General features: G+C 45.4%; 1 protein-coding gene across 1 annotated transcript; it reads right to left on the reverse strand.

Annotated features, from left to right (window-relative positions):
- Window positions 1-1,130: 1,130 nt before the first annotated feature.
- Window positions 1,131-12,357, reverse strand: LOC143279701 (uncharacterized). The gene is made up of 2 exons (XM_076583806.1): window positions 11,261-12,357; window positions 1,131-7,022 (listed from the first exon to the last, which is right to left on the reverse strand). The coding sequence occupies exons 1-2, from the start codon at window positions 12,071-12,073 to the stop codon at window positions 6,189-6,191; spliced, it is 1,647 nt and encodes a 548-aa protein (XP_076439921.1). The 5' UTR covers window positions 12,074-12,357; the 3' UTR covers window positions 1,131-6,188.
- Window positions 12,358-15,068: the final 2,711 nt, after the last annotated feature.

Genomic DNA, 15,068 nt, shown 5'->3' on the forward strand with positions numbered 1-15,068 from the left:
TCTCAATCAGTCTACTGATTTGTCGTCAAATGTGTTTGGAAGAATGACGATTTTCTGGTACGTTTTGAGATCACCATTCACCCAGTGCTTGTCGAACCTGATACTGTCAAATAAGGAGCAGTGAATATATTCGAAAATAACTGTTCAACAATGCAACATCGCCGTGTCTCTCAGTCTGTCTCGCCTTGGCAACTGTAACTCTGTCCATTCCGCGCATACAGAAAGAACTCTCTGCCGTTTGATACGTCATCAGAAAGGAGAGAGACACAGGTACATCACTGCACTCCTCTCTTGCAGTCTCTCCAATGGCTCCCCATCTCACACACAAAAAAGTACAAGATCATCATGAATAAATCTGCTGCATCATCTTCATGTGTTTACCTTCACCACTGTCTACACCTATTCCGCTCTCTGCGATCACTGGGTCCAGATAAAAGGCACTTCACATTCGGTCCATAAAAGGCACTTCACATTCGGTCCATAAAAGGCACTTCACATTCGGTCCACTGAGCTGAATACTATTGAGCTCGATGATTCGGCTACCCCTCGTCGTCTGTGGATCTTACAATTTGAACGATCACTCTTTCGTGTTGTCACATACCTTGCACTCAGCTCTGTCAAGCTCGACTCTGGTCTTCCTTCATACATCTCTCCGGCCCTCTCTCTTTCAGTTCTGTAGAATCTGATTTTTCCGCAGTTTTTTTTTTTTTTTAATTATCTTTATGTGTACGTGTGCTTATGTGGACAGTCTGGTGGCCTTTGCATTAAACTTCCTGCATTCCTGTGTGTGTGTGTGTGTGTGTGTGTGTGTGTGTGTGTGTGTGTGTAATATGTGAGTCTTTGGATTGTTCATGTTTTCAAGCGATAAGCATGCTTTTTTACGCTCAGGTCTCAAGAAACAGAAAAGAAATAGAAGCAAGTAAAGACACGTGAGAGAGAGAGAGAGAGAGAGAGAGAGAGAGAGAGAGAGAGAGAGATGGGGAGGGGGATAGACGGAACAGAGAGAGTTAACTCGTGTGCATGTGTGCGGGTGTAAAATAAACGAGAAAGAAAGAGAGTCGAAGAAAGAAGACACAAACGTATTCTCACTCACTCACACCTCGCTCACATATATATCATCCAGAAGCAACTTCATATCATCGAGTTCATTTTTATTGTAGTAAGAAAAAAATCCATAAAAAAAACATCATCATAGCTGTTCTTTGATTTGAAGCATAGGTCTACAAACAGTGGTCTATCATCCAACCAACACACACCTCACTCACATGGCGCAAATGCCGTAATAATTAAGTGAATATCGTCTTGACCTGTGTTCTGAAATACACATCGAAATCTGCACATGACACAAGTCCACCTTTAAGTAAAAAAAAAAAAAAGAAAAAAAAGAGGATTCATTAAAGAGGTCTGAGAAGAACAGAAACCGCACTCCCTAGACCTGCTCAAGGCACATGGTTACCGCTCACCGCCTTTCATTAAAATAGGTATTTCCGTGTTACTTTTGTGGCCTTGTTTCAAAGATGATACAAGGTATGATGCATAACTGTTACTAAACATAGATTCACCGTCAAAACATATCTCGACACTAAACGTCGGTTTACATACACTGCAGATGGTTTGGCATTAGCGTGGTTGGTATTTCAGCTCCATTACGTACTTCACAAGATTAAACAAAAACTGACAAACATTTGAAGTCACGTGATATACTTAACCATGCCCCAGCAGATATAAATCGGTCACAGGTTTTTAATCTTTGCACAATGAATATTAAAAGTATAATGAAAAAATGTTTCAGAAGTGAACATTCAAAAATCAGGCCAAGGCGATACACCCTTCACTCACATCCCCATTGCAACAGACAATACACCCTTCACTTACATCCCCATTGCAACAGACAATACACCCTTCACTTACATCCCCATTGCAACAGACAATACACCCTTCACTTACATCCCCATTGTAACAGACGATACACCCTTCACTCACATCCCCATTGCAACAGACAATACACCCTTCACTTACATCCCCATTGCAACAGACAATACACCCTTCACTTACATCCCCATTGCAACAGACGATACACCCTTCACTCACATCCCCATTGCAACAGACAATACACCCTTCACTCACATCCCCATTGCAACAGACGATACACCCTTCACTTACATCCCCATTGCAACAGACAATACACCCTTCACTTACATCCCCATTGCAACAGACGGAATGCCAACTTCCATGACCTGCTTTAAAAAGAGAACAAGAACAGTTTACAAAAAAATGTCCGTTTGTAGATAGAAAACGAATATCTAAAAAGCAGTCAAAATACTGGTGCAGTTCATACTGCGAGAATCATTTTAAACACACGTATTTCGTAATCAAAATGTCAGATCATTCAGCACTTCTTCAAAACATTGTAATCCGTTTAAATTGCATGCAGTCCTCACACACGGGTCTCACTACAAGGACTATACGAGTGTGCCTTCTTCCTTCGTCTGTCCAGATCCAGACAAACTGTTTTCTCAACCATCTACCTAGTCCATTTACATGTTAATCAGCTGTGCTTCATTCGGAATCTTCATTCTTCTTCGCGCATTATGGATATGTGTTCTTCTCTGTTAGCCAATTTAAAGTGGTTGACCGACGGGCCTTTCGGCACATCGCCTTGAAAGCAAAACGAGAAACGCTCAGTTCGTTCCGTATGGATTGACCGTGTCAGTGGTGCTGGGCATGTTCTTGACCCAAGCCATGAACCAGGACATGGGGTGTATGGTCACAACGACATCGGCATTCTGTCTACAAAATAAACGGAAGTTTTGTCCCAAGATGTAACCAGGTCGACGCCACTGACTGCAAAGTGTGAAAAGATGGACACTACATTGAGGAAGCTGAGAATGCCACGTTCCCGACAGCAGCCTACACCGAGACATGAAAATCCTGATCCACTTAAACAAAGCATCTAAAACTGGAATAAGAACAACCTTCTCAAAAAATTAAAAATCGCACTAGCCATACGACTTTGACCTGAATGTACTCGTTTCTCAAAAGGTAGAAATCAACCCTGAAAATGGACACTTTAGGAAGAAGCTTTTGTTCCAGTGCAAGTTCGTATTATGATCTGTGCATAGGGCATTGTGTAAAACACATTACACCTGATGTCAAGACTTTGCAACGTCGTTGTCAACACCACTGGTGGGTAAAGTAATTGCTTGCGAATATAATGCAATTACAGGTAGAAGGAAACTTGAATTTGTAGTTTAGGGTCCTGAGGCATCATCCACATGCATTACATAAAATTTGTAAAACATGACGAAAGGATGCCCACAAATACATTGACATCGTTGTTGAGAAAAAAATGGCTGGTGGGTTGGGGAAGGGGGGTTGGACTAAGAACATTATTATGTCTAGATATTTTGACAGAGCATGGGCAATGTATATGTTTATAAAACTTCATACACCAATACAAACGTACATCTGTTAAGTTCAGAATTATGAAATACAGACATGCGTCCATATTAAGTCACCTTCACATATCTTTCCAAAATCGAACCGGAACTTTCGCATTATCTGCAAACGTTTTTTTTTTTAAATGCAGACATCCCAAGCATCTGAAGACGTTTCTAAAATCTACAGGCACTCTCAGAACCATCTATAATGCTGATCAACGTTTAAGCACCGATTCCCAAAGTGTCCAGCATTTGTGGAGACAATGCGCCAGCTGCATTGGCAGAAAGAACAGTAACATCAACATCAAGCTCTAGAGAGAGAGAAAAAAGAACCCAATAAAACACCGAATATGATTATTATGCATCAAGATCATTAATTCATATTTTCCACATTAAAAACATACCATCAGTTGGTCCTGAGAATAAGAACATTGAATGTAGATGCACCAAAAATATTGAATATATAAAATACAGGCATGGTTTGTGTTCGAAATTTGTTTTCACCAAGAACACGTGAACAAACTGTGTATTGGTGTTTTACAAATAGGCACAATGATAGCTGACCAAGTATTTTGTGGGCTAACCAACCACCTCGGTAGAATGGTCACCCTACTGACGATACAGAAAAAAAATTGCATCTTTGTGTTAAGGACGAGCCACTGACCTAAAGTACAGGCACTTGTAGTCACACACAATAATGTTCGGTATATGTACACCTTAGCTGCAATGCTCACAAAAATTATCACAATAACATCAATGAGCTCTGAAAATATCGAATTCTTGTACAGACATCGCAGCTGACACACGCACTCAGCATACACAGACAAACTGCGGGACAAACTGAATGGTGTAACTGGTTGAAAAGTAAACATTTTGTTTGGCCAGAGTTACAGAGATTGGTCGTCTCCCGCTGTACAATGCATGTAATCATTGACAATCATTGCAAGACTGAACTCAAAGTACGCTCACTCGTGCACACACGCAACAGGGAGCACACGCACACACATCTCTGTGTGTTTAGAAACACCAGTGTCCATTATCTTAAGATACTAAGTCAGCTGGTTTGATAAGACGATCTATAATGGCATCTGTATGAAATACTGTTTTGCGTTTAGTATCTTATACAGTTACTTGTCACAACAGATTTCTCTGTGTGAAATTTGAGCTGTTCTCCGCGGGGATTATGAATCGTATGCGTAGTCAGTTCTACATGTGTACATGCACAAACACACACACACACACACACACACACTCTCTCTCTCTCTCTCTCTCACGGCGGATACATGCACTCTCCCATACACAACCACAAGCGTAAACCTCACACTGCAATCACATACATGCTTTCACGCGAGCTCGAATCACACACCTCTGCAACTGCCTTTTATAATAATTAAAAAAGGTCCATATTACACGTTTCCATTCTGTAGAGGAATATGCAACAATGTTCATTCACACAACATCCTGGATGTCATCCCCTCCCGCCATACTGTTCGCTTCTCACCATGCATCGTCCATGGTCCATGGAAAGAAAGATGGTGAGACGACACAACGACGACAATGTTCCCAGCTCAAGATACCCTTTTGGTCCCTTGTAACCTTTCAAGCTTGCGATGATTCTCGTCAGCACACTCAACGAATCCTCTTTCACGTTTCCTTATTGAATCACTCGTGAAGATCCTCACTGGATCATCCACGATCTTCACAGACTTCCCTATCACATCACACCATCTTGCACTTGCCCCGATTCCAGCCTCGCTGACATCCATCGCTCAATGACTGAACCTCACACGCTGCCACAAGTCTATAAATAGCCCAACCGGCCGCAGTAGTCATCCTGGTCGATGACAACCCTCGGTATGTACAGTGCAACAACACGAGTCTGGTTTGTGCCCCCTTCTCACGCCCCCTCCACTCCCACACACACTTGGTCTCAAAACCACTCAGTCCACGAGCACAATGTTGTGATGAACACTTCTTGGGGATAACATCAGTAGATCCCTTGTTTATTTGTACGTTTCATTCATAAAATACACATGATAATTTGGCCATAGTATTAAGATGCTATATGATGTGGCATGATAAATAATTGTAAAAAGATAAAATGAAAAGACGGATTTATGACGTGGGACAAAATGTGTTTATCCTGCAGTGCGTGGTATTTTGATGAGCATATGGCATGGCTTGTAATGCGCTGCAGTTTGCGGTATGTTTTGTGTGTCAAAAGTTGTTACGTATATTATGGGTTATAAAACGATGATACAAAAGGAACTGAGCCAAGTGTTTCATCCAGATCATCATTTTGTTGCCACCACAATGGTATGAGTCATATGGGAAAAAAACAACAACAGGAAAGATAGAACAGATGGTGACTGAACGAGACAGAAGACAGAGAGGGGGCGGGGTGTGTGTGTGTTGGAGGGGGGATGCGGGGGGTATGGGGCGGAGGGGGGGGGGGTGGATGGGGCCGGGGAAAGAGAGAAGTTCAGTATGAAGCCTCAGTCAATAAAGTTGTGCAGTCCATCGCACTGGTCCATACATTCCACAGCACTTTTCTTGTGTCGAAAAAACAACAACAACAACAACAACAATACACACACACACACACACACACACACACACACACACAAAACACACCAAAAAACCCAAACATTCAAAGTACTTGTAAGTTCGTCAATATGCAAGCATGGCAACCCAGCACAGCGAGCCACGGCAAAGCGTGCGAGGAGAACATGAGTGAGAGAACACGAACTAGTGTGTTTGGAAAGACGACATGTCTGGAAGCTCCCCCTCGTAGGAATCCAGAATGTCGTGGACCTGAGAACCCTGCACCAAGTTCTCCGCGCTGGTATTGAAACCGAAATCGTCACTGTCATCAAATGTGATGACTTCGAGTCCCATGGTGGGCAAGACCGGATCAGCCAACAGGACTTCTCCGTTTGAGCCGTCTGGATCCACGGCCTGTGGTACCGCCACGTCTCGAGGTTCGAAGGCCGGGTTCTGTCCCAGGAGGTCAGGGATGAACTGACTGTCGTCACCCAGTTCAGGTTCGGCTCCTGCTCCGTCCAGGATGGCAGGATACGGTCTGCTGGAGCCGTCTGTATTATCCACGTGCTGATCCGGGAGGTCAGGGATGAACTGGGCATCGTCACCCAGTTCAGGTTCGGCTCCTGCTCCGTCCAGGATGGCAGGATACAGTCTGCCGGAGCCGTCTGTATTATCCACGTGCTGATCCGGGAGGTCAGGGATGAACTGACTGTCGTCACCCAGTTCAGGTTCGGCTCCTGCTCCGTCCAGGATGGCAGGATACGGTCTGCTTGAGCCGTCTGTATTATCCACGTGCTGATCTGGGAGGTCAGGGATGAACTGGGTACCGTCCAGGATGGCAGGATACGCCAGCTCTACAGGAACGTCTCGTAGTTCAAATACGATCTGATCCGGGAGGTCAGGGATGAACTGGGTACCATCACCCAGTTCAGGTTCGGCTCCTGCTCCGTCCAGGATGGCAGGATAAGTAAGGTCTTCTGGCACTTCCGGGTAGAGAAGTTCAGTATCAGCGGGTGGGGGTGTATCTAGAGACAAAGTCTGCAACACAGAAATGGGGTACATCCATCATAAATACATGTTGCTGTGGGTAGAGTATCGAGGACGATGTCAATGTGTGCCCTCATGTGTGTATGTGTATGTGTGTGTGTGTGTGTTGTGTGTTGTGTGATGTGTGATACGTTGTGTTCTGTTGTGTTAGTGTCAAACATTTATAATACCCTTTTTTCATCATTCTCGTAGAGAAAAAACACCATTTATGCTACTTAAAAGCCACTGTCCTGTTTTCACCCCCCCCCCCCCCCCCCCCCCCCCACACACACACACACACACCCGGCCCCACACACACATTCCACTGAATTTTAACCTTGTGACTGAACCGAATCGGAAAGCATAAACACAAATCAAAAACAGCGTCTATTCAACAATCAACAACAATCCCATCCTAAATCCCACACTTGGTGCAGAAAGTGACAACCGCTCATATGAAACGAATATGAAGAGAGAGAGAGAGAGAGAGAAGAGATGAATCTGACGACAGAAATAATAACAAAAGGACATTTGGTACGCCTAATCTAATGATACAAAAGCCCTGGGCGTTTACAATGAAACATAATAGAGATGCAATGGAGGGGAGTGGGGGGGGGGCTGGGGGGGGGGGGGGGGGGTGGGGGTGGGAGGAAGAGAGAGATGTTTTGTGTGTGAGAGAGATGGTTTGTATGAGATAGAAAAAGATAAAGAGATGCACAAGGTGATAAAGTTAGATGCACTTTGTATGTGTGTGTGTGAGAGTGTGTGTGCGTGTGTCTGGTCGTGCTTGTCCCAGATCCTACCTGTCCTGGATGGGGGGTAATCGGGGAGGTGGGGGGGGAGGGAAGCGGAACACCTGACCTGGAAGAGGGGAAAATGGGGATGTGGTGGTGGTGGTGGGGTGGCGGGGGGGGGGGGGGGGCGGGGTTAGCGGAACACCCCAGGGTGGGGGCCATTTATTCCACACGTGATGGCTGAATAATGATGATGACGACGATGTACGATTCGGAACCTGTTCTTACCCGAAACCGTCCGAAAGTACCCGATCAGACAGATTTGCAAACGTATGATTTATCAGTACCCCTCCCCTTCGACGTATTCCTTACAACACAACTAATTCCAATGGCCAAGTTCTGCCGGCTTCGACCCCATATTTCTGTTCTGTAACTGAACTGACCCGAATGATTTTAAGAAAGAAAGATGCTTTGCCATGTGAAGGACAGTGACGGTACTTTTTACATGATAGTGACCTACTTTTTTAGTGCTAAGAATGGGACACCATGGACCATGGACATATATACCTAGAACCTGATACACATACATGATCTCGGGACTAACAGAATCTGGGACACAACTGAACTGGGATGAGTGTGTGTACCTCACATCTCGAGTGTGTGTGTGTGTGTGTGTGTGTGTGTGTGTGTGTGTGTGTGTGTGTGTGCGCACGTGGGAGTTCAAGATAGATACAGAGAGAGAGAGAGAGAGAGAGAGAGAGAGAGAGAGAGACAGAGACAGAGAGAGAGAGAGAGAGGACATGAAAGAGATACTGGATGTGGCGGGCAACAGACAGAGAGGATGGGGGAATGCGGGGCACAGATTGAGAGAGAACGAGAGCGAGAGCGCGCACACACTGCTCCCAAACCAGCACTTAGAATCTTTCATTTTACAACCTAGTGTACTAGTGCCAACGTTATCTTGTGACTGAATGCAACATGGACACATTTGTTCCTGCGACAGTGTCGTACCCGGGTCCAAAAACTCACAGACAGCTAACTTTTCGATCTAAAATCCCTGCTATTTGTCCAACCGAGACTAAAAACCTTGCTGTGTTGCCACAGACGAGTAATAATCATAATCATAATAATAATAAAAGCAGCACAGACAATTAGGCTGACAGGTAATCCAGATGAACTAATTCCTGACCTGGCCCTACATTCATACCTCATCGACTTCTTCAAGTCTTGTGACAGTGTACTTGACCCAAGTGGCCTGAAAACCCCGAAAGAGCAGTGATGTGTGTCTGCTAAATTGGTCCCACGTCGGAACAATCTGCTACCGCCACGGAAAGAGCTGGCTGAGAAGTACGGACGGACTGAAATAGCTTTTCGAAAACAAGACAAAGCCTTTTAGAAACACGGCTTTTAGAGCAGTGACCGTACCTAACTAAAATCGGAATCACTGTCGCCAGGCAGAAAAAAAAAAAAAAAAAAAAGATTGGGAGTATCTGAACTCTCTCGCTGTGTAAATATCAACATCTCTCATCAAACGCAATCTCACCGAAGTGATTTAAGTAACGTTACGATCAAGGTTATCTCCTCTTTATACGTAATGTTGGTGAGTGCTATCGCTTGTAAGATCCACGGGGGCCTCTCACTGTACACAATCTTACTTTTGGGTTATAAGATACAACAGACAAGAGTTCTCCCAGACACGTTATCAGTCAGTACTCTCAGACGAAGACTTAGGCATCTCATACAAAGACCACATCACGAATGAAGAAGTCAAGAGACGCATCCGCAATGAAATCGGGCCCTATACTGACCTTCAAACACTCGCCAGACAACGAAAACTGAAGTGGTTTGGTCATGTCACACGCTCCTCTGGTCTTACTAAAACAATCTTACAAGGCACAGTGAGGGGAGGAAGAAGAAGAGGCAGACAAAGGAAGAGATGGGAGGACAACATCCGAGAGTGGACAGGCATGGAGCTGAGAGACACCCTGAGAGCGGCCGAGAGACGCGAGGACTGGAGAAAGGTGGTTGACAAAGCTTCGAAGGCGCCCCAAAGGATTCGGAATCTGAGGGATCGGTGACGGTGACGGTGACGACTCTCAGACACATTATCAGTCAGCTCTCTCAGACACATTATCAGTCACTTCTCTCAGACACATTATCAGTCAGATAGCGATTGACTCAGATGCAGGATTTCTCTTCCCACGCTCTGGGTTCACCCCTGTTCCATTTCGAATCCCAAACAAGTGCACCGCCGGGCAGAATTTCTAACCAATGTTCATGTGTCATTTCTTCAAAGTTTGAAAACAAAATCGGGAGAAAGAGTTAAGCAGTCCCCCGCCCATCACACACACACACACACACACACACACACACACACACACACGCACACACACAGAGCGGGGGGAGAGAGAGAGAGAAGTGTAAACTATTTGATGCGAAGGCGTCGGAAGAGGAAACGAGCGTTTTGACAATAGAATAGTCAGATCAACCTTTCATGTATGCAGCCTCAGTTCGAAAGTGTCTGTTAATTCTACATTTATGAAAAAGAGTAAAACATACAGCTGTCTGTTCTGATATAGATTACCTTGAGTCAAAGCTTGTCACACGGATTCGTTGCGAAACTATCGCAGTGTGATGTTGCTAGTCTACGGGTCAACGAAGTAAGGGAAGTTACTATTCTCTGAGGTGACACAAACTCTACTGACTTCCCTTTGCGTCGAAACCACTTTGCGTACAGCCGTGAGAAATATTGATGGCTGAACTGTACAACACACACACACACACACACACACACACACTTTCCTCCCTGTCTCCTTTCTCGTTTTCAAATAAAAAGCGTGTCCTCTGTCCCCGTTACCTGAGGAAAGGAGGAAGAACCTACATGGATGAAAGAAAAAAAAAAGAAGAAAAAAGAACAAAAGAGAAATAGAGGAAAGAGAGAGACAGAGAGCGAGAGAGAGAGAGAGAGAGAGAGAGAGAGAGAGAGAGATAGGGCGAGACAGAGAAAGGGGACGAGACAGAGAGAAAGAGACTGAGAGAGACAGACACAGAGAGAGAGAGGGGAGAGAGAGAGAGAGAGAGAGAGAGAGAGAGAGAGAGAGAGAGAAGGGGAGAGGCAGAGAGACACAGAGAGAGGACGAGACAGAAAGCGAGAGAGAGAGAGAGAGAGAGAGAGAGAGAGAGAGAGAGAGAGTAGATTTTTGTTTTTGACTGATAAACTGACCCTTTAAAATATTAACCTACTTTCCGTGCACTGGCCGATATTGAGACCTGATTAGCGCGTACAGTAAATGTGGTGTGACAAACATGCAACGCTTTGACACCCCCAGTGAGACAAACAACTGGCAGAAAATCAAAGATTCATGAAGGCAGCCAAACACACACAGAAGACAAATCAAAACAAGAACCAAATCAACACAGATTCACGGAGGCAGACCATCACACACACAGCACAAACCGATCACACACAACACAAATGACAACAAGAACCGAAAACAAGAACAAGTCAACACTTACCGAGGCTGGCACCACGTGGGCGCTCTGTCCAGTGGGTTTTCTAGCCCCGTTTCGCGTCTTGGAGGGTTTCCGGGGCTTCTTGGCCGCGGGCTTCTGGTCCTCCCCAGTGATGGAGGAGGAGGAGGAGGAGGAGGAGGGGGTTGTATCTGTGACAATAGGGGACTCCCCAGCAGCTTTTCGTTTACGTGGTCTATACTTATAGTCAGGGTGCTCCTGACGATGCAGCTCTTTCAACCAGTTCGCATGAGCGATGTACGGCTCTTTGACAGTCGTGGGACAGAGCCGCCAAACATCGCCCAGATGTTTGCTAATTCTGGCATTGTGCAAATCAGGTTGACCGGCCATCAGGTGTCCACGCTCAGCCTGAGCGAAGACCATGAAGGCGTTCATGGGCCTCTTCACAACGCCTTCTTTCCCCGGCTTCTTCGGCTGAGCTACATCTGAATAGGGTGTAAGACTAGTGGAAGGGGTTCTGACGGGCAGCCCCAACGAGCCAGTCTGGTGTTTTATGTTGAGATGGTGAGCGTGCGCCTGCACGGCGTCAGATGAGCCGACAACCAGGGACTGATAAAAAAGGAATTCTTCAAGGGCCGCCTTGCTGCTACTACTCTCTTCTTGGAGTTCAGAGTCATCTGCGGCGCTGTCTGATGTGGCGGACTGCACTGACAACTGGCCCGTTCGCAGGCCGTCCATACTGATGAATCCCGGGCTGATGGGCTGGAATAAGTCCAGACAAACTTGACTTGGGCTGGCTGAGGTTACGTCGCTGTAGGGACTCTCGCAAGGAGGCCCAGAACTGGAAAAGGTATCCATAATGTCTGTGGTCGGGCAGTCCTTGCACAAGAAAAAAGAAAAACAGCTCAGTTTTTTTTTTTTTTTTTTTTTTTTTAAGGTTCACGGGCACTTTTTTTTTCCACCACCGTCACTCTACCACGCACCACAAAACACTTTTCACAGACACAGATCTCCGAGGATCAACGTGTATTCCAAACGAAGTGGCATCTTGCGACGTACACTACTACACCACATGGACAAGATTCCAAGTTCCCCCATGAAACGGTTTCCGCAGCGTAAGTTCTCAACACGTTCACTTTGCCTTTCCGATCAGGAGTGGTGCGGACATAGCGTTGTTGGGGCTTATAGCGTTCCCGGCTGAAGGACGTGAGCCAATCACATTCGTTCCTTAAGCTCCGCCCCTACTTCATGTTCAAGCATCGCGCGCGGGCAGAACAAGCAATCACAACACAGTGAAGGAGCCACTGCGCTGATGCTAGAATGTGGGGCCGGCTCGGTTGAGCTGTGTCCCCCGAGGTACTTTTTCATGATTGGACATTTCGATGGCCACCTCACTGTGACAACGTGTGTTCGATTACTCCACCTGTCACGTGTGCCTGTCCAAACAGAGTGTCCAGTTTGAAGGTCTAGACTGTTGTGTCTGCGTTGTTGTATGTCTAGACACTATGTCTGTGTTTCTGTCTCACTTTGTGAACGAAATAACCGTCCGACTGATGTTAATTCCCTCAGATTTACTCTGGACTGTTCTTATGCACGTGTGTGTGTGCAGTGTGTGTGTGTGTGTGTGTGTGTGTGTGTGTGTGTGTGTGTGCCGGTGTGTGTGTGTGTGTGTGTGTGTGGGTGGGTGGGTGGGTGCAGCGTGACTGTGTGTGTGTGTGTGTGTGTGTGTGCCGTGTGTGTGTGTGTGTGTGTGTGTGTGTGTGCCGTGTGTGTGTGTGTGTGTGTGTGTGTGCCGTGTGTGTGCCGGTGTGTGTGTGTGTGTGTGTGTGTGTGTGGCTTTAAACAACTGAATGGCAGATCCTGCAAGTCGGCAAGTATAATAGACATAAAGCGCCGTGCGCGTACGAACAAGCTCTTTCAGAGTTTCAGAGTTCGTTTATTCCCATTAACTCTTTTGAGTCCTAGAGAAACAAGGAAACATGACAATAACAGGATGACGGCCACAGAGGAAGAGCGAGGATAATTTAAAAAGAAGAAACAAAATCTGTGACGGCAGCGAGTAGTAAGGGAGAGAACCCGGCATCCGTTGGCTTTAAAGACAACTAACAGTATTGACCCCTGATGTTATTTTTCAAGCCATTGGGAGTTGCTGTTCCTGTATTCATTTTTTTTTTCCAAAAAATTAATATACATTCATATTAATGCATACATAAGTTCACTAAATGCATTACAAATTTCTTTTCTGTGTGCGCTTATTTGTGTTGTGCCGTCTGCAGTGGCGCGTCGTGGGGAGGGTGCCCGGCCCCTGTACCCCGTGTAACCCCGAGAAGAATTAGAAAGGAAAGAAATTAATTGTGTGCATCAACTAAAGGCATGTGTTTTTAGGGTGTGGCATCATGGTTGTTTACATGGATTGTTATCAGTTTTATCTCTTCCCCCTCCCCCCCCCCCTTCACACACACACAACGCGCGCGCGTGCACACTTACAAACACATACACATATATACGCACGGATGTACTCACTCGTGATTGCTCTCAAACACGCCTACACAGACATAGACACAGACACACACACACACCATCCATACACCCACCCAAACAAACAGACACATGCACACAAGCAACAAAATTTCGCCGCTGTGAGAGTAAGTGAGGATATATTTAGTGAGATGTGTGTGTCAGTTTACTGCGTGTCTTTAGGAGAGCGGGTAAATGGCTGTTTGCATGGATTAAAAAAAAAATTCTTTTCTTCAATGATATTTTCACACACACACACACACACACACACACACTTCAAGATTTGATTAACATGTGGTTCCATTTGGGCCATGGAGAATTTCAGAAAACAACGTAATCAAAACGTGTGTGATTTCCAAACATAATTAAATCCCGTTTCAACCAACTTTATGAATGTTGCTTATCTATTCCGATCTATATATTCTCCGTTATACAGATAGTGTAATGAGCTGTATATCATGTTTTGCAGACAGTTTTCTTATTCACCGGACACTAGTAAAAGAAGTCCAATAACTGATAAGTTTCGATTTTATTAAGACTGACAGTGGGTATATTACAATTTCACCGTATATCAAGTTATCTGTTGTACTTCTGTTCAGTTGAAATGAATGTTGTAAGGTTTCAAACTACAGCTTCTCTGGGACAGCAGTTTATTTTCTCTTATTTACTGTGTCCCTCTCAGCAATGACATCTATAGTGGCCGGTGTAGGAGCGGTTTGATTCGCGGACTGTTAAATCCTACTAGTAGCTGATGTCATAATATAGTTTACGACCGTGGGTTCAGTCTTGGGTGATAGCGCAGCAGCCCAGCGCTGGCCCTACTCGTCAGCTACCCTTTATTATAAATGTCATAAATGCCAACTTCAAAGCATTAACAAGTCACTGACCAGGGTGCAACAGTCTTACTCAAAACTTGACCATCCGTCATGTCTGCCGCTCGTCCCTGTTGTATTCGTGTCCCCCGCCAACGATACCCCGTCCCTCTCAGTAAAACGTCACAGCGAGAAGGAAACGCCACACGGTGTTCAAGTGAACAGCTGTTCACTTCACACCAGCCTGTCATGAATGTCAAAATGCCGTACCCCCTCCCCACCCACCCACCCTACCCTCCTCCAAATCCAATTATACTTCACAACACCTGCTGAGAAGTGTTAAACATCCTTTAGGCTATAGTCAAACCTTGTCAGGAACAGGCAAGTCTGAGATGAATTGCTGCCACAAATGTGTTCACACTTTCCCCGAGGAGTCGAACGTAAGAGGGTAGGATGAATAGAGTACTCCAAATCGTGGAGGTGGTTGAGCAATCATTCGAGACAGGTAGGCGAGACTCTTCGGC

Source organism: Babylonia areolata, chromosome 3, assembly GCF_041734735.1.
Source record: "Babylonia areolata isolate BAREFJ2019XMU chromosome 3, ASM4173473v1, whole genome shotgun sequence".
Lineage (NCBI taxonomy): Eukaryota > Metazoa > Mollusca > Gastropoda > Neogastropoda > Buccinidae > Babylonia > Babylonia areolata.